At 43.3% G+C, this 21,118-nt stretch overlaps 1 protein-coding gene across 2 annotated transcripts; it reads left to right on the forward strand.

Annotated features, from left to right (window-relative positions):
• Window positions 1-3,418: 3,418 nt before the first annotated feature.
• On the forward strand, window positions 3,419-14,811 carry cited1 (Cbp/p300-interacting transactivator, with Glu/Asp-rich carboxy-terminal domain, 1). 2 transcript variants are annotated; one of them, XM_061959063.1, is made up of 2 exons: window positions 3,419-3,554; window positions 13,057-14,811. In XM_061959063.1, the coding sequence occupies exon 2, from the start codon at window positions 13,076-13,078 to the stop codon at window positions 13,625-13,627; it is 552 nt and encodes a 183-aa protein (XP_061815047.1). In that variant the 5' UTR covers window positions 3,419-3,554; window positions 13,057-13,075; the 3' UTR covers window positions 13,628-14,811. The 2 variants fall into 2 exon arrangements, with proteins under 2 accessions (XP_061815047.1, XP_061815048.1); XM_061959064.2 differs by lacking the exon at window positions 3,419-3,554 and adding an exon at window positions 9,427-9,833.
• Window positions 14,812-21,118: the final 6,307 nt, after the last annotated feature.

Genomic DNA, 21,118 nt, shown 5'->3' on the forward strand with positions numbered 1-21,118 from the left:
ACTATTGGATCATTTTGCTTTGTTTGCTTTGCACTTTACATGTGTTTGCTCTTTGTGCACTTCTCAGCTGTATGTCTTTGTTTTTGTTTTTGCTACTTGCGTTTTTCCTAATAAAAAGGGCTCCTTTAGCTTGCTTGCCTGCCGTCTCTGCATTCCAGGGTCCAGACATACACCACAATGTTACAGTCAGAGATTGGTAATTTGCTCTCCAAAATCAGGTCATGATGCTGGAATGCAGGCAGTTTAAAAGTGGTTTTAGTAGTAAGTTTGACTGGGAACACGCCGTTTTGTGTATGTATTGTGTACAGTAGCCCGGCACTTGTTGAATGCAAAATAAAACATATTTAACATACAGTAATGCAGGGGTCGGCAACCCAAAGCCACATTGGACCAAAAATACAAAAAAAATATCTGTCTGGAGCCGCAAAAAATGTAAAGCCTTATATAAGTGTTATAATGAAGGCAACACATGATGTAAGCGTCTATATTAGCTATATTAGCCTACTATCAAAATGACTACGTGTCGCAGGCTGACACAAATCTTTGTTGACAGAAATGTTGAAATGTAATATTTATTCTACACATTTTTACAACATTGGAAAACATTAGTAAACGCAGGCTTCTCAGGGAGTGAGATAACTCCTCTAAATTACTGGCGTAGATTGGCCAAAGGTATAGATGTGTGTGTCCAAGTTTAAGGAAAGGACAGGCTGTCTTCTTCAAAATGATTTATTATATTTTTTGCAAGCCAGGTAAGATTTGCTGTGGTCTGGAACAACATGGCACACCAACAGCTATCAGAAATGCAGGCAATATTACATACAGATAATGTCATGAGACATGCACATATAAATTAAATACACAGAGGACATAAGTAAAGGAAATTAAATGAGCTCAAATATATCTATAAATGAGGCATAATGATGCAACACGTACATAAAGCCAGCCTCAATAGCATGTTAGCATCGATTAGCTTGCAGTCATGCACTGACCAAATATGCTTGATAAGCACGCCACACAAGTCAATAACATCAAGAAAGTTCACCTTTATGTATTCACGCACAGCATAACAATATTGGTGGACAAAATGAAACAAAGAATGAGTGGCATAAAATATGTCTTTCTCTAGCATCGTTGAAGAAAGTTATACATGTAAACAACTACGGTGAGTTCAAGGATGGCCAAAATTAGTAGGACAAAACGGCGCTCGCCAAATACTCTCATCAGAGAATCACATTTACCGTAATATAAACAGTGGGATTTCTAATAATTAGGGAGGTTTGTGTCATGTTGTCCTCCTACAGAAACCATATTAAAACAAAAATGTATTGTTTCCCTTACCTTTTTTCTATTTTCATGCATTTAAAAAAAAAAAGCTCCAGGGAGTCTTTAGGGCAGCGCTAAAGAACCGCATGTGGCTCTACAGCCGCAGGTTGCAGACCCCGGCACTAATGTAACATCAAGGGGGTAAAGAAGGTCACAAACGGCAACAACGTGAGCTCCAGTGTTGACATTACACTTACATTTTAACAGCAACATCACGCCGCTTCAGTCGATGACTTTAATTTAAGATGTGTAGAGAAGCCTGCTTTTCACAAAGAAGTGGCCATGTACACAGAGCAGGCTCATCTAGCGAGAGGTGAGTCAGAGGCAGTATCTTGTCCGTGAGGAGGGAATGACGTCATGAAAAGCCACATCTTCAAAAGCGAGCGTTCGAGCGCCTCGGACTAAAATGGCTTTTAGCATAAAATCTTATTACAAACCCCGTTTCCATATGAGTTGGGAAATTGTGTTAGATGTAAATATAAACAGAATACGATGATTTGCAAATCCTTTTCAACCAATATTCAATTGAATGCACTACAAAGACAAGATAATTGATGTTCAAACTCATTACCTTTATTTTTTTTTTTTGCAAATAATATTTAACTTAGAATTTTATGACTGCAACACGTGCCAAAGTAGTTGGGAAAGGGCATGTTCACCACTGTGTTACATGGCCTTTCCTTTTAACAACACTCAGTAAATGTTTGGGAACTGAGGAGACACATTTTTTAAGCGTCTCAGGTGGAATTCTTTCCCATTCTTGCTTGATGTACAGCTTAAGTTGTTCAACAGTCCGGGGGTCTCCGTTGTGGTATTTTAGGCTTCATAATGCGCCACACATTTTCAATGGGAGACAGGTCTGGACTACAGGCAGGCCAGTCTAGTACCCGCACTCTTTTACTATGAAGCCACGTTGATGTAACACGTGGCTTGGCATTGTCTTGCTGAAATAAGCAGGGGTGTCCATGGTAACGTTGCTTGGATGGCAACATATGTTGCTCCAAAACCTGTATGTACCTTTCAGCATTAATGGCGCCTTCACAGATGTGTAAGTTACCCATGTCTTGGGCACTAATACACCCCCATACCATCACAGATGCTGCCTTTTACACTTTGCGCCTATAACAATCCAGATGGTTCTTTTCCTCTTTGGTCCGGAGGACACGACGTCCACAGTTTCCAAAAACAATTTGAAATGTGGACTCGTCAGACCACAGAACACTTTTCCACTTTGTATCAATCCATCTTAGATTAGCTCAGGCCCAGCGAAGCCGACGGCGTTTCTGGGTGTTGTTGATAAAAAAAAAAAACTCTCCTTGCATAGGAGAGTTTTAACTTGCACTTACAGATATAGCGACCAACTGTAGTTACTGACAGTGGGTTTCTGAAGTGTTCCTGAGCCCATGTGGTGATATACTTTACACACTGATGTCGCTTGTTGATGCAGTACAGCCTGAGGGATCGAAGGTCACGGGTTTAGCTGCTTACGTGCAGTGATTTCTCCAGATTATCTGAACCCTTTGATGATAGTACGGACCGTAGATGGTGAAATCCCTAAATTCCTTGCAATAGCTGGTTGAGAAAGGTTTTTCTTAAACTGTTCAACAATTTGCTCACGCATTTGTTGACAAAGTGGAATCTACTTTTATACCCAATCATGGCACCCACCTGTTCCCAATTTGCTTTTTCACCTGTGGGATGTTCCAAATAAGTGTTTGATGAGCATTCCTCAACTTCATCAATATTTATTGCGACCTTTCCCAACTTCTTTGTCACGTGTTGCTGGCATCAAATTCTAAAGTTAATGATTATTTGCAACAACAAAAAAAAGTTTATTAGTTTGAACATCAAATATGTTGTCTCTGTAGCATATTCAACTGAATATGGGTTGAAAATGATTTGCAAATCATTGTATTCCGTTTATATTTACATCTAACACAATTTCCCAACTCATATGGAAACGGGGATTGTAAATTGTCTCATTGTCCATTTGTATAAAAAAAAACCTTCTTGATCCAGCTCCTTTTTTTTGCTTCTCTCTTTCTCACACATGCACACACATTGAGAGAGCAAGAGAGAGAGAGAGAGAGAGGACTAGAGCGCGCCTCTTGAGCACTCCTATTCAGGACTGAGCTCAGTATTGAGTGTGTGAGAGTGTGTGGCGGTCCGGTCAAATATTTATGCACTCTAGCTGCTGGATCTTCAGTCGCAGTTTCTTTTGCACGCAGGTTAGTCACTTATTTGTTGTCACTCCAGTAGAACTGTGATGTGCAGAGCAATGCATTTGTCTGTGGTGCACTAAAGCCTGTGCACGGGCGGAGAGCTCCTCCGGTGTTGTCATAACACTCGAAACGAGGTCAAATATTTACTGGCTCCAGCTAAGCACAGCACATTGGATCAAACTTATGCATCGTAGGTTGTGGAAGTGAACTACACGCTTTACGAAGCTGCTATTTCAATAGAGAGTATTAAAAAGTACTTGTTTCCAATTAGCGCGTCAACATAAACAGAGACACAGGGGACGTTTCAATTTACTTGTCTCACTTTAATTATGCATTAGACGCATGTCTTCGGTGGTGTGTGTGTCTTTTGGATTAATCACCTTGAGTATTCAGGCCGTGGTTCAATGTTTATTCATATAGCCCTAAATCACAAGTGTCTCAAAGGCATAACGAGCAAAACCTAAAATGACAGAAAAAGTGAAAGTTTCTATTGAAGGCACTCATTTCTAATCATAGTTCATCCTCCACACCAGCAGGGGGCAGCGTAGTACTGGATGCTTGTTTTGTCACACATGACACACAGGTCTATCTTTGCTGTGCTGTGAGGCCAGTTGTTCATTCCAACAAATACCTGCTGTCGGCAAAAGCAGCCGAGACAACCTATAAAAGGATTTACTACCTGGCGTGACGACTGGATTAAAAGAAGATGAAACGAGGACGCCTGCCACGGCCGGTTGGGTCAGCTGTGAACAGGAAAAAAACATTGGATGTCCTCCCAACATCCTTCCTAACGCCATCCACGGAAAACACTTTGGGCCCTTTTTTGATATCCTGCTCTGACACACAACTCAATATGTGTAAATGACATTGTAAGACATGCCAGTATACATACAGTATAACACAGATCTCACATTTGTAAAATCATTAAACAAATGATTTAGGACTTACGGATAAATAGTTGGATGCTGACAATGTTTTTCCAATTACATTAAATCCCCACACCTTAAAGAGAAACTGCACATAGGTCTTTCTCTTTTCTGTGCGACCGACCAACCAACCAACCAACGTTCCATTTACATGCTCTGACCTAGGGACGTTGTTATTGTCAGAGATAACACAGAGGAACTACTTGTATAACATAGCGCCTTGCTCACGGAGAGGTATGCATGCTACTGAGCTGCTGCTGAATCGTCTCTGAGTTTGTAAAAGTTAATGCTGATTATAAATCATGCCTCTCACCTGTATGGTAGAAGGTTGCGGCCATAAGCCGAAAAGTTGGTCAACTTTTAGGTTAAATTCTAACCCAAATATATCGCTAAGAAGATGCGACAAGATGCTTGTTTCATTGATTAATTATGCTGAATTCATCATTTAAACAGGGAAGACAAGTCTTGTGCCGGAAGATATAACCATCCCATCCATCGACATTCCGATGAGAGTGGACTTTGGAAGTCACTGTTTTGTTATGCTCATGTTTTGTTAGGCACTAATGCTGGTGGTTTAGTGTTTCCTAATAGCTGGATCTGCTTTGCACTCAGCTTCTAGAACTTGTAGCTCATCCTCCTTAGATTCAGACTCAAAAATATAATAATAATAATAATACCTGGGATTTATATAGCGCTTTTCTAAGTACCCAAAGTCGCTTTACATGTAGAACCCATCATTCATTCACACCTGGTGGTGGTAAGCTACTTTCATAGCCACAGCTGCCCTGGGGTAGACTGACGGAAGCGTGGCTGCAATTTGCGCCAACGGCCCCTCCGACCACCACCTATCATTCATCATTCAATTCACCGGTGTGAGTGGCACCGGGGGCAAAGGGTGAAGTGTCCCGCCCAAGGACACAACGGCAGCGATATTTGGATGGTAAGAGGCGGGGAGCGAACCTGCAACCCTCAGGTTTCTGGCACGTTTGCTCTACCCACTATGCCATGCCGCCCCTGTGTATATATATATATATGTGTGTAATATAAGGTTCTGGATTGCAATTTTCCCCGAAGTAGTCGTCAATGGATAGGTTGATTGGCAACACTAAATGGTCCCTAGTGTGTGAAAGTGAGTGTGAATGTTGTCTGTCTATCTGTGTTGGCCCTGTGATGAGGTGGCGACTTGTCCAGGCTGTACCCCGCCTTCCAGCCGAATGCAGCTGGGATAGGCTCCAGCACCCCACCCAAAAGGGACAAGTGGTAGAAAATGGATGGACGGATAGTCGTCAATGGCTCTCATGAAGTCTGCAGTGATTAGTAAAAATGTTTATAGTTGAAGAACGTTGCTCTGCTCTCTGTGAAATGAAAATCAAATAAGTATCAGTAATGCTGAAAATAAGCAAAATACTGTAAATATTTAATGTAATCGAGAATGTGTATGTTATTACATTACATGTATACTTATAGCATGTATACAAAACATTGTTGAAGGTTTTTTCTAAGTGCTTTACAGACGGAATAGATCATACCCCCATTACCCTGCATTGTTTGTCGCCTCTTACTAGCAGTTTTTTATGATTTAGAATGCACAGAAAAATGGGGGTTTTGCCAAAGGCATTGATCTGTGTGAGAAATGTCAAATCAATCCAAAGAATAGGGTCAAACTTTGTCGTTTATTAACAGTGTCACCATGTGTGTATTTGTCAGACAAATAATAGCACAGGCAACACAGTGAAGGCACATGCTCTGGGAAAACATTTTCCCTCTTATGTTCAGCGGCTCAGGAATAGACGTAGAGTGACATCATTACAGTCATGTGAAAAAATAGGTTATATGAGAAAATCAATCACTCAAAATTGATAACATTTCCATCGATCATCTCAATGTATTTATTTTTATATTTCCTCATCAATTATCACCAGCACATCGAATTTGGGTGTGCTGGAGATGCAATGTGCGGCATGAACCTGAATGTAATCACGGATAAGGAACACACAAATACACACACACACACACACACACAAACACACAAAGCTGCCAATGACAGCTGTTTGGTATCATTGTGTGTGTTAACTCTATCAGTCGAGTGCAGCTGCACGCCTGCCTGTCGCAATTATGTTCTCCAACAAAAAAGGAAGGGGGAAGGGGTGGTGCTGGGGATACTTTGGAAATAAGTTACTCCAATTTGCAAAGTGTGTGTTTGTTTGGCCTTCACGCACTTTTTGTGCAGCTGACACACTTTTATGTATTTATCCTGCCATATGACCCAATCAAAGACTCTGTTGTGTTGGGACCGACCCTTGTTCACACACATACACACAGTATTACAAACAATCGCTCAGCCTGCTTGTACCCATGGGCCTTTCATGCCTGATTTGACTCACACACACACACACACACACACACACACACACACACACACACACACACACACTGTCTGGACGGAGCGAGTCATGTGGTCCGACCTCGTTGTGCATTTCCCAGGCGGCTCTGCCTTTAATTTCCTCGCTGGGGTCACAAGAACGCACCGAATAAAGCCCCAATGAAGTCAACAACGGCTTTGTTGCAGTGACGAGATGTGAACTCGTGGTCGCCAGAAAAACGACTGAAAGAGAATCATTTAATTGAGTTGGTCCTGGGATATCTGGGGACTCTCCTGCCGGCGTGTGATACAGAAATAGTACCAAAAAAAAACCTAACCAATTTTAAACTGGGATCACTCCGCTCTATTGGTCAGGAGATGAGAACTAATCAGTTACTCGTGTCAATGCTGAGTTCCTAGCATGCCCTTAAAACATATTGTCCGTGCAATTAGCTGGCAAAATCAATTAACTGTTGTAAAACCTTCCTCGCATTGCACCGACCTACAAGAGAACAATAACTCACATGACTCACTAATACTTGGCAGAGCTCCAGGCTTCATCTGGTAGACTTTGTGTAGTGAAGCCCTTTTCATGACGTGGGGGGCGTACAAACGTGGCAAGCTCTTCATCACATAGCATTTAACTAGGAATGAAAAATGATCAAACTCACATATCCATTGGAATGGGTACCTTTCATTTTTTAATCAAACAGTACCTGTCAGGCTTGTCCCTGACAGTTTGACTGTGTTTTAGTTTTTTCTCTGAGTTTGTCTTAGTTTTCTGTCCAGCACTTTTATTTTGTCTTTATTTCCTACTTGTCTCCCTGAGTGCTGTGTCCCCTCAGCTGTGGCTGATTGGCACCTGGCCACACCTGGTGTCAATCAGCCAGCTGCTATTTATACCTGCCCTACCCTCCAGTCACTGCTGGATCATTGTCATCACTACCTGATTGTCATTGCCGATGTCATTGTAGTGTCTACCTGTCCTTGTCGCTGTCGTCATAGCGGTAAGCTGTTCCTTATAGCTATTTACGGTTGGTTTCTCCTAGCTTCTTGTTTTCCTGTTAGCCAGATCCTGTTAGCCGTTTGCTATTTCCAGTTTTTCTGTTTTCTGGTTCCTGTTTCCATTTTGCCTGTTCCTAGTTTGTGTTTTTACTTTATTTCGAACATTAAATCATGTTTTCCCGTATAACGCCTTCCGCCTTCTCTGCATCTTGGGGTTCGCGTCCTACAAACTCTGACATAATGATCCAGCCAAATTCGAACCTCGCAGACATGTCCATGGCGGAGAGGATGAACAAGGCTTTGGAATTAATGGATAAATTAAAGAAAAGTTCGGCCTCATTCCAAGCCCTCTCCCACCCACCCCTGTCGTCTGTGGGCCTATCTGGTGATGTCTGGGATCCGTCCCTTGAGGGGGGGGGCTATGAGTGGCTGTGCAGCTAGGGAGGCACAGCTACTTCTCGCCCCAGTGGGTCTGCAAAAGACAACGCCATCATCTCAGGTGGGTCTGCAACAAACGCCACCATCATTTCCGGTGGGCCGGCAGACGCCACCATCATCTCCGGTGGGTCTGCAACCTACGGCGCCACCATGCACTCCGGTGGGCCGGCAGACGCCACCATGCAGTCCGGTGGGCCGGCAGACGCCACCATGCAGTCCGGTGGGCCGGCAGACGCCACCATGCACTCCGGTGGGCCGGCAGACGCCACCATGCACTCCGGTGGGCCGGCAGACGCCACCATGCACTCCGGTGGGTCTACAACCAACGGCACCACCATCCTGTCCGGTAGGGCCAGCAGCAGACGGCGCCACCATCCTCCTCTCCGGTGGGTCTACAACCAACGGCACCACCATCCTGTCCGGTGGGCCAGCAGCAGACGGCGCCACCATCCTCCTCTCCGGTGGGCCAGCAGCAGACGGCGCCACCTTCCTCCTCTCCGGTGGGCCAGCAGCAGACGGCGCCACCATCCTCCTCTCCGGTGGGCCAGCAGCAGAGGGCGCCACCATCCTCTTCTCCGGTGGGCCAGCAGCAGAGGGCGCCACCATCCTCTTCTCCGGTGGGCCAGCAGCAGAGGGCGCCACCATCCTCTTCTCCGGTGGGCCAGCAGCAGAGGGCGCCACCATCCTCTTCTCCGGTGGGCCAGCAGCAGAGGGCGCCACCATCCTCTTCTCCGGTGGGCCAGCAGCAGAGGGCGCCACCATCCTCCTCTCCGGTGAGCCAACAGACGCCGCCACCATGCACTCCGGTGGGACAGCAGAGGGTGCCACCGCCATCCTCCCCGGTGGGCCAGCAGAGGGCGCCACCGCCATCCTCCCCGGTGGGCCAGCAGAGGGCGCCTTCCGCCATCCTCCCCGGTGGGCCAGCAGAGGGCGCCACCGCCATCCTCCCCGGTGGGCCAGCAGAGGGCGCCACCGCCATCTTCTCCGGTGGGCCAGCAGAGGGCGCCACCGTCTTCTCCGGTGGGCTAGCAGAGGGCGCCACCATCTTCTCCGGTGGGTTCTCCCACACCGGCGGACGAGCCGCCTCGCCAATTGCGGCGGCGTTCAACTCGCCGTCGCCACCTAACTCTTCCCCGCTGGTTGCGGGGACACTTAGCCTGGTGGCCCACCTCCTTGTCCTCCCTCCACCCTCCCGTGACTTTGGACTTTTTTGGGGCGGGGGGGTTCTAGAACGTCTGGTATCCGTTATAGGAAGGGGGGCTACTGTCAGGCTTGTCCCTGACAGTTTGACTGTGTTTTAGTTTTTTCTCTGAGTTTGTCTTAGTTTTCTGTCCAGCACTTTTATTTTGTCTTTATTTCCTACTTGTCTCCCTGAGTGCTGTGTCCCCTCAGCTGTGGCTGATTGGCACCTGGCCACACCTGGTGTCAATCAGCCAGCTGCTATTTATACCTGCCCTACCCTCCAGTCACTGCTGGATCATTGTCATCACTACCTGATTGTCATTGCCGATGTCATTGTAGTGTCTACCTGTCCTTGTCGCTGTCGTCATAGCGGTAAGCTGTTCCTTATAGCTATTTACGGTTGGTTTCTCCTAGCTTCTTGTTTTCCTGTTAGCCAGATCCTGTTAGCCGTTTGCTATTTCCAGTTTTTCTGTTTTCTGGTTCCTGTTTCCATTTTGCCTGTTCCTAGTTTGTGTTTTTACTTTATTTCGAACATTAAATCATGTTTTTCCGTATAACGCCTTCTCTGCATCTTGGGGTTCGCGTCCTACAAACTCTGACAGTACCGATCCCAGAACCTGGGGATCGATACCGGTCCTCAACAAAACCGATTTACAGTATTTTTGTATGTGTTCAAATTGTTTGATAATAATTGAGCTGTGGTGTTTAGTTGTTGTCATGTTTTCTTACACATCTGCGTCTCACTTGCAAGTATTGTAATGTACTGTATTACACAGTAAACCTAGCATGTAATTGAAATTCCAAGACATTAGATGGCAGTAGTGTATGGGCTAGGGCAGGGCCGAGAACCTTTTTGGCTGAGAGAGCCATGAAAGCCAAATATTTTAAAACGTATTTCCGTGAGAGCCATATAATATTTTTTAACACTGAATACTAAATGCGTGCATTTTTAAGAAAGACCAACATTTTTTGAGTATAATAAGTCTCTTATTCTTTTTAATAACATTGTTATTCTGAAGATAACCAATAATAAATAAAATGCTTCTTACCATTAATGCGACTTCTGGTGCTGCATGGTTTTGCTGAGGTCTTTGTAGTCTGGTTGATACGTGGTTATTTTTAACACTGATTACCAGCGTAATTATTCATTACTTATCGTGTTAAGCAATGTCAGCTAAGATTTATCTGAGAGCCAGATGCAGTCATCAAAAGAGCCACATCTGACTCTAGAGCCATATGTTCCCTACCCCTGGGCTAGGGTGTGTTGCCTTACCCAGGAAGAAGTCTTTGCCATTTAGTTCAAAGTGCTAGTGTTGTCTTTTCTTTAATTCCTACAAAGTGTTTGCACTGTAAGTATTGTATGTATTACACACCAGCTGTTTGATTGTAACTTGCATCTTTAGTTGTTGTTTTAATAACCAAATGTTGAGGTATTGAAATAGTCATGTAAAATCACAAAAACTAATCAGTAGCATGTCTATGGCATATCCAGTGTAAACTAGCATTGAGCGATCACATTTTGAAAAGTAGACCCTAACACTACCTGCAAACTCCTGCTTCTTGCTTTGTTGGCGTAGAAATTGGTAACATTACCTAAAGTTAAAGTAGTAGATGGCTGATGGATAGTTGGCAGAGCTCCAGGCTTTATTTTAAGATAGGCAGTGGAGCCTGTTAAAGATTATATATATATATATATATATATATATATATATATATATATATATATATATATATATATATATATATATATGTATATATATATATGTATGTATATAATATTAACTTGCACTTACAGATGTAGCGACCAACTGTATTTAGTCACAGTGGTTTTCTGAAGTGTTCCTGAGCCCATGTGGTGATATCCTTTAGAGATTGATGTCGGTTTTTGATACAGTGCCGTCTGAGGGATCGAAGGTCATGGTCATTCAATGTTGGTTTCCGGCCATGCCGCTTACATGGAGTGATTTCTCCAGATTCTCTGAACCTTTTGATGATATTATGGACCATAGATGTTGAAATCCCTAAATTTCTTGCAATTGCACTTTGAGAAACTTTGTTCTTAAACTATTTGCTCACGCACTTGTGGACAAAGGGGTGTACCTCGCCCCATCCTTTCTTGTGAAAGACTGAGCATTTTTTGGGAAGCTGTTTTTATACCCAATCATGGCACCCACCTGTTCCCAATTAGCCTGCACACCTGTGGGATGTTCCAAATAAGTGTTTGATGAGCATTCCTCAACTTTATCAGTATTTATTGCCACCTTTCCCAACTTCTTTGTCACGTGTTGCTGGCATCAAATTCTAAAGTTAATGATTATTTGCAAAAAAAATAAAAATGTTTACCAGTTTGAACATCAAATATGTTGTCTTTGTAGCATATTCAACTGAATATGAGTTGAAAATGATTTGCAAATCATTGTATTCCGTTTATATTTACATCTAACACAATTTCCCAACTCATATGGAAACGGGGTTTGTGTATATATAAATATATAGATATATATATGGGCAGCACGGTGGAAGAGGGGTTAGTGCGTCTGCCTTTCAATACGAAGGTCCTGAGTAGTCGTGAGTTCAATCCCGGCCTCGGGATCTTTCTGTGTGGAGTTTGCATGTTCTCCCCGTGACTGCGTCGGTTCCCTCCGGGTATTCCGGCTTGCTCCCACCTCCAAAGACATACACCTGGGAATAGGTTGATTGGCAACACTGAATTGGCCCTAGTGTGTGAATGTTGTGTGTCTATCTGTGTTGGCCCTGCGATGAGGTGGCGACTTGTCCAGGGTGTACCACGCCTTACGCCCGATTGTAGCTGAGATAGGCTCCAGCACCCCCCGCGACCCCGAAGGGAATAAGCGGGAGAAATGGATGGATGGATATATATATATATATATATATATATATACATACAAATATCTGTATATATATATATATATATATATATATATATATATATGTATAATGTATCCGTAAATGTAGTAAACCGTTTTTAAAATACAGTTTTGCAAGCTTGAACAGTGCTATTGAATTTAAGCCTGCTGATTGTATTGTCACGTGAATAGGATGCTGTTTTCCATTCATGCCAGACTTTTGGGGATTAGTCAACTGCCCAAAGCTTAGGGAGCTTCAATGAGACTCGTCGAGTCCCAGCGCGGCTGCAAGGTCTGGATGCTCGAGACCCCCCGGTCGGGATCCAATTAAGACCAACGCAAATCCCAGTCAAGAAATGAAATTTCACGGACCGCGGTATGGCAAATGTTGATATCGGTGGCCGCTATAGGGAGTCAAAAACTTGTTTTTGGGATGCAAAATGAGTGGCTTCTGGCCACGTTAAACAGGTGGCCGCTATAGACAAGGTATATAACACTATTTTTTTCTGCGGGGGGAAATAGTGTGTTAGACAGGTGGCAGTTAACATGGTTTTGACTGTGTGTAGGTATATCTATTGGAGCTGTCCCTGTGAAGGGATAGGCGTATACACCAGGGGAAGTTCTTCATCACATCGCACTGTGATGTCATCCCCGCCAAAAGCCAATGTGTTTTCATAAAAAGTGTTGTTTTCTAGCTCGCTAACACAAGGTTATTTTGTCTCCTCCAGGTTCTGGCCTGACCCGGGGATGACCTCGCTGCTGTTCCCCGGCAACGCCCACACTGCGATGAAGGACCTTTCCAATTCCTCCTCTCCTCTCAACTTCCACTACCCTTCCTCAAAAACTTCCATCGGGCCTTTCTCCCCGTCGTCTGGTGCCTCCTCTCCCGTGTCCCCCCTCGCGGCGGCCCCCAAGTCCCAGCCTTTCTGCCTCCAGACGGGGCCGCACCTCATTGCCAGCATGCAGCTGCAGAAGCTCAACTCACACTACCAGAACCTGGCCGGGTCGTCGGCAGGACACCTGACGACTGGTGGCGTTCAAAGGGGCTTCGGCGCATCGCCTTTGGGCACTGGAAACCAGATGCTGGGGCCTTCTGGTGGAGGGGGGATGGGTGCCGGCATCAGCATGGGGATGCAGAGCTCTGGTCCGAGTGGAGTCATTGATTTTGACCTGGTAGATGAGGAGGTTCTCATGTCCTTGGTGGTGGAGTTCGGACTAGACCGAGCTAATGAGCTACCTGAACTCTGGCTGGGCCAAAACGAGTTTGACTTCATGTCAGATGTGCAGGCCGGCTGCTGACCCAGCACACCAAAAGAGGTTCATTTCGGTCCACACTGTCAAAGACACCATTCAGAAACTTTTATTTTAAAAAAAACCTTGAAGGCCTTTGTTCTCTTTAATCAAACGAGTGCATTTTTCTTGATGAAACCGACCATCCAACAAGATGAGTGCCTCTTTTATTTTGAAGGAAAAGAAGCATGCGATGAGGAGACACAAGGGGCCATTGCTGTCTCCTATTTCCTTTCCATGGCGTAGGCTTAATGAAAACAAGCTGACGGATTGACACACAAAGACACACCTGTTGGCCCATCGAGCCTCGGAGCGCTGCGGCAACATGAAAGTGCGATGCGTGACTTTATTATAGGAGACGGACGGGATGACCAACAGTACGCTTCCTGTTTTCCCAATAGACAATATTCCCCTGTGCTCTCACGGGAAAGAGCCTCCTCTTTCTCTCTCTCACACAAGGAAAGTAATTGTCTGAGACGTGGTTATCTGTGGGCACTCCTCTTTTTCTGTTTCTTGTTTGAATTCAGCTCAAGCAGAACATAGAACATGTTATTTAAGACATTAGCCGATATCCATCTGGACTTTAGGACAACGAGGGTTTCTGTGTACGTAATGAATTAGATTGAGGGGGTCATCAAGGTTTTTTCCCTGCACCAAAGTGGCCTCGATGTTTGCTATGTTGTTTTGCATTGCTGCCTTAATCTCAGCTGGGAGAATGTTATTTCTGCTGTGTAACCTCCAAATCCCCCCTCCCTTTGCTCCTCCGCAGAGAGTTTTGGAGTTTGCTTTGTTGGAAGGCCTTCATTTCCCCTTCTTTGCCTTCGCCGCCCCCCGCAGAGGCCTTCAGAACCAAAATATGCAATGAACTGGACTCGTAGTACAAAACACATGTATAGTATCATCACACGCACACACGTATAGTATCATCACACAGATGTGGGGGCAGAGCAGTGACAATGTTCAGCCAGGTCTGCTAATGAATCACTTGTTTAACCAAAGTACTTGTGCATTTTACCTTTGGACATGCACATCAGACCTTATTTTTTTGGTTGGTCTGTCAATTGTTACCTGTCTTTTGTTTTATCTGGGTGTTCTATGAATGACGATTTTGAAAATGCACTTTTGCTCACTGTCTCCTCATCTGAGAATGATTTTGATCACAATGAAGAATGCGAAATAAAGCTGAACAAACATGTTGCCATTTTAATTCATCACACAAGAAATAACTACATACCAGTTGAGTTCATTCTCCCATCTAATGCTCTTGACCTGCGGATGAGGTCAGACTAAGATTTAGAAACCACATTATGCCTTGAAGGAGCTTGCGCTAATTCTAAGAACCAGGTAGAGATACAAAGGAGTGATTGTGTAAGTTTACATGGAAAAACTCTTATTAAAGTTGCATTCATCCAAAAAACACAAAACATGGTTCCTGTAACACAAAAACTCAAACCTTTTTGTCATTCCCAGAAGTACGGACACATATATATTAATGATTTCAAATTATTTTTAATAATTTATTTAAATCACGAGTAATCACAGGATATTACTCGCTTGCATAGTTTAAATTTACTTTATATATATATAAATAAATACACATACATATCCCGAATGGGTATGTATATATATATATACATATATTATCCATCCATCCATCCATTTTCTACCGCTTATTCCCTTTGGGGTCGCGGGGGGCGCTGGAGCCTATCTCAGCTACAATCGGGCGGAAGGCGGGGTACACCCTGGACAAGTCGCCACCTCATCGCAGGGCCAACACAGATAGACAGACCACATTCACACTCACATTCACACACTAGAGCCAATTTAGTGTTGCCAATCAACCTATCTCCAGGTGCATGTCTTTGGAGGTGGGAGGAAGCCGGAGTACCCGGAGGGAACCCACGCAGTCACGGGGAGAATATGCAAACTCCACACAGAAAGATCCCGAGCCCGGGATTGAACCCAAGACTACTCAGGACCTTCGTATTGTGAGACAGATGCACTAACCCCTCTGCCACCGTGAAGCCTATACATATATTAATGATTTCAAAATATACAATTTATTTGATAATTTATTTAAATCACAATTAATCCCAGGTTATTACTCACTTGCATAGTTTAAATTGACTTTAAAAAAAGTGCTTAATATTGGGACACAAATACAAAATTCAATATCATTGTTAATTTAATGTTTTACTTGAATGCATATCATTTATTTGCTCAAAACAGTTGTATCCACACCCATTTGCGGCTATTTCTAAGTGATATTTTCCAGGAAGCGCACCAGTCCGAGTTTCCTCAATCATCTTTGCACTGACATATGCATTCAACTGATCAATGACTATATAAAAAAATGTGCCGCCTCTCAGGTTACCATGCACGAATAAGGTAAATTAGCATGTACGGTCAATATAAATTGGAGTGATTCAGTCATATATATACACATGATTTGTCACAAATTGTAGGTGACGAACCCCAAGATGCAGAGAAGGCAGGATTGGTACAGGAACACATGATTTAATGTCCATGAAATTAAGAAAAAACACAAACCAGGAACCAGGAACAGCCAAACTGGAAAACGGGACACAGGATCCAGCAAACAGGAACAAAAAGACAGCACGCTGCAAACAGCTACAGGATACAGGTTCACCGATAAGTATTAATGACATCGACAAGTCATAATGACATCAACAAGTATTAGTGACAAGGACAGGTAGACAATCAATACTCCAGCACTGACTGGAGGTCAAAGCAGGTCTAAATAGCAGCTGGCTGATTGACACCAGGTGTGGCCAGGTGCCAATCAGCCGCAGCTGAGTGGAACAGCGCTCAGGGAGACTAGCAGGAAACTGAACCAAAATAAGAGCGCTTACAGGAAATAAAGACAGAGGGAAAACCAAAACATAACGAAACTGTCAGTGACAAACCGTGACGGCGTGGCGCAGTGGAAGAATGGCTGTGCGCGACCCGAGGGTCCCTGGTTCAATCCCCACCTAGTACCAACTTCGTCATGTCCGTTGTGTCCTGAGCAAGACACTTCACCCTTGCTCCTGATGGGTGCTGGTTAGCGCCTTGCATGGCAGCTCCCTCCATCAGTGTGTGAATGTGTGTGTGAATGGGTAAATGTGGAAGTAGTGTCAAAGCGCTTTGAGTACCTTGAAGGTAGAAAAGCGCTATACAAGTACAACCCATTTATCATTTATTTAAACCTGACAGTAGCCCCCCTTCCCATAACGGATACCAGACGTTCTAGTAACCCCCCCTCTCAAAAAAACAGTCCAAAGTCACGGGAGGGTGGAGGGAGGACAAGGCAGTGAGCCGCCAGGCTAAGTGTCCGCGCAGGTGGCGACGGCAAGTAGAACGCCACCGCAATTGGCGAGGCGATTGCCCATGAAACGACCGCATCCATGGCCGACGAGAGGTTGGTGGCGCCCTCTGCTGCCCCACCGGAGAGGATGGTGGCGCCCTCTGCTGCTGGCCCACCAGAGAGGATGGTGGCGCCCTCTGCTGCTGGCCCACCGGAATGGATGGTGGCGTCCTCTGCTGCTGACACCAGGTGTGGCCATGTGCCAAACAGCCGCAGCTGAGGGGAACAGCGCTTAAGGAGACTAGCAGGAAACTGAACCAAAATAAGAGAGCTTACAGGAAATAAAGAAACCAAAACACAACTAAACTGTCAGTGACAAACCTGACATGATTAATGCAATATTTTTTATGATTAATCACATGAGTTAACTCGTTATTTGTGCTAGCCTTAATATATATATATATATATATATATATATATATATATATATATATATATATATATATATATATATATATATATATATATATGTGTGTGTGTGTGTCAGTGGCAGACCGTGCGTTTCCCACTTAGGCCTTCAGTGATGCCCAACTTCAATGATTACCTCTCAAAATACCATAATTTATGTCACCAAATGACCATTGCTGGATAAATACTATACAGAAACATATTTACGCAGTACTGGAAATTGAATCACATCAACAGTGTACAAAACAGGTTATTTTCTGGTGCATTTAAAAATCAATAAACCCGCATCAGCAATTGAAACATATCTTATGTGGTACTGTCAAAATTAAAATTGCAAAAAACATCCATCCATCCATTTTCTACTACTTGTCCCTTTTTGGTGTCGCGGGGGGTGCTGGAGCCTATCTCAGCTGCATTCGGGCGGAAGGCGGGGTGCACCCTGGACAAGTCGCCACCTCATCGCAGGGCCAACACAGATAGACAGACAACATTCACACTCACATTCACACACTAGGGCCAATTTAGTGTTGCCAATCAACCTATCCCCAGGTGCATGTCTTTGGAGGTGGGAGGAAGCCGGAGTACCCGGAGGGAACCCACGCAGTCACGGGGAGAACATGCAAACTCCACACAGAAAGATCCCGGGCCCAGGATTGAACTCAGGACTACTCAGGACCTTCGTATTGTGAGGCACATGCACTAACCCCTGTACCACCGTGCTGCCAGCAAAAAATATATTAAAAAAAAAAAGAAACGAAAAAGATGTAAGATATTTGAACTCACAATTTGTAGAACCCACTCGACGCCGTATAAGCCAGTGGTACCCCTCGTAGTTGGTTGATTCGAGTGGAAATGGCGGGAACTACCCCATTTCATCACCGAAACAGCTGAGCGAGCTTCCGGGGTTGGCCAACATCTCCTCACAAGATGTAGTTTCTCTTTAAATATCCTTCTTGAAAATGGCCTTGCAAATATATATCTGCCACGTAATCAACATTTTGTTCTTCTTCTTTGTGGGTCAACACGTCCCGTTTCCTGCTAAATTGAATCTTGTGAATGGATACTCACTTTGGAATGACAAGTGAGTATCCAATCATAGTCTCGTTAATATCAGGCTCCCGAGATAGACTACTGTCAACAACTTGTGATCTGATTGGTTATCGCAACTGTCTATCAACTGTATGCTTCTCAAATTCATCTGCTAACGGACCCGGGTGTGGCTCTGCTGATCTGCATAGCACCGCCGCGACTCAAACCAGTGAGTATTCAATCACAGGACGCGTAAATGTCACGTTCAACCTGAAGCCATCTAGAAGGCCTTACTGACAACAACTCGTGATCAATTATCTATTAATTCTCTATCAACTGTTTGTGTCCATTCACTTACAGTGCACAGACGCCCGCATTGTTGAATCTGAAGGCCCCGGGCAAATTTCGTACAGCATGGCAACATAAGATAGCTGAAATCTGATTGGATAAAACCTCTAACCTAAAAACAACTGCACTGGAAGGAGCATAATATGACATAATATAAGCTATTCAAATTGTTGTATTTTTTTTTTATATTTAGTGTATTAGATTCTGTAACTAGTGTTTGGATCCCACTGTACGCAATATCTGAAGAGCATGGAAAAAAGCATTTCACTGCGGTGTACTCTGCATGTGACGAATAAAACTTGAAACTTGAAACACGAAGAGAATACGAATACTTTTAGATATTTAGGGAAAGTAAATTAAAATTATTTTTTTAATCTGATTAATCACATTTTGGAATTTGACTTTGCTTTTATCCTTTATTTGAATCACAACAACCAAAAGTGCTTCCTATGTATACAATTTTGACAAGGTAAATAAGAAAAAGAAAATAACATGATGTACTGTCCTGCCCCATCACTCAGATATTTGGAATAATCATGATTAATCACAGGTTATTACTCATTTGCATAATTCAAAATAATTTAAGAAAATCATAAAATATTTGTACACAAATGCAATGTCAGAATGTAATCCAGGAACAATTTCAAATGTTTTACTTGAATGCATGTCATTTATTTGCCCAAAACTGGTAACAGTTTTATCTACAGTCCTTTCAGGGTGTCTTTTGGAGTGAAACTTGCCAGCGAGCACACTCACTCATCTTTGCACTGACTATGCCTTGATCTGATTACTGACCATACAGCAGTTAAAGTAATAGACCATGTACGGTCAAAATAAATTACATGATTAATTCAAGTGTGCACGTGATTAATGCAATCATTATTGTCATGATTAATAACATGAGTTAACTGGTTAATTTTGACCACCATACTGTATATTTATTGCATTTTTTTTTATGAAGAAAATATCCAAAGGCCCCTGCATGCTTAGACTTTTCAGTATTTGACAATTGGTGGAAAAAGTTTGGATACCCTTGTCCAAGAGGCATGTTAATGTGCTTTGGAACAATAAATCCCCGCCATGCAGAAGTTGCTTGACAACGAAAAGGTCAGCGACAAGGAAGAAGACAAGGAAAACGGAGAGGTCAACAAAGACACGTGATGTGATGAAATCTGTGCCACTGTGGTTCATCATGTGGAGGAATATGGCCAGCTCGTCCAGTCAATTTTCAACAAGGGGAGTCAGGGCAACCAGAAAGCTGAATATGTTGGCATTTGGGATAAGGTGAACTTCCATCGGGCTGCCCTGGTTCACACCTGCTTAAACCCCAAGTTCAGTCAGTGAGGTGATTTCTCTGGAATCCGACACAGAAAGGGATATTTCCCACAATGTTTACATAAACGTGATGTTGATGATTCGATGAAATATGGCCTGACCTTGACCTGAGACGAGATCATGGGGATGTTGCTGTGAATGCTGATGAACCTATATTTGCTGAATATGGAAATACTAAGAACAAAATCTTATCCTGGACATTTTGGTGGAAATTATAGTTAAATAAATCCCCTCCACTCATGTTTTGACAGCTTGTGTGTATTGTCTGAGGGTAACAACAATTGACACCCAGAAGTTACATGTTTGTGCTGTTGGGTTTTAGCTTTTTTAAATTGTGTGTGAACACTGTAGAAAATTGTGAGTTGTTTCGGGGAATTATGTCTAAACAATTGAGAAAAACTGTAAAAGTCAAGGTATCAAGTCCTTTCTTGCTGTATGTCAACTCTCTTGACTTATGCCCAGACGCAGATGAGGAATAATCTCCCTTTTATTTATTATTATTATTATTATTATTATTATTATTATTATTTTTATTTTTTATTTTTTTTATTATTATTATTTATTTATTTATTTTTTATTTTTTTATTATTATTTTTTTCTCTCTCTCTCCTTTCAGCCTGTTTGTCTGTCTCTGGCCTCGTATGTGTGTATGTATGTGTGTGTGTGTGAGAATGTGTCTGTCTTTGTCGTCTTACTTGTTATATGATTGTGCCATATGCCCCTTGTTTGTGTGACCTGAGTGGGGTGGGAGGGTGGGTGGGTGGTTTGGGTTTTAAGGGAAAGGGTGTGAATAATTTACTGACTTTAAAATTGTACTGTTTCGACTTGCACTATTTTCTGTCTATTTGAAAATGCCAATAAAAAAAAGTTGGATTAAAAGTTAAGGTATCATTCAATCCCTCAAAAAGTGACATTGTGCCTCATCCAGTAACCCGATGCTGCTATCTAGTGGTGAGTTTGTGTAATTACAACCATACATTCTTAGACTTGGACAAACTTATTGATCCACAAGG

The sequence above is a fragment of the Nerophis lumbriciformis genome, linkage group LG05, assembly GCF_033978685.3.
Source record: "Nerophis lumbriciformis linkage group LG05, RoL_Nlum_v2.1, whole genome shotgun sequence".
NCBI lineage: Eukaryota > Metazoa > Chordata > Actinopteri > Syngnathiformes > Syngnathidae > Nerophis > Nerophis lumbriciformis.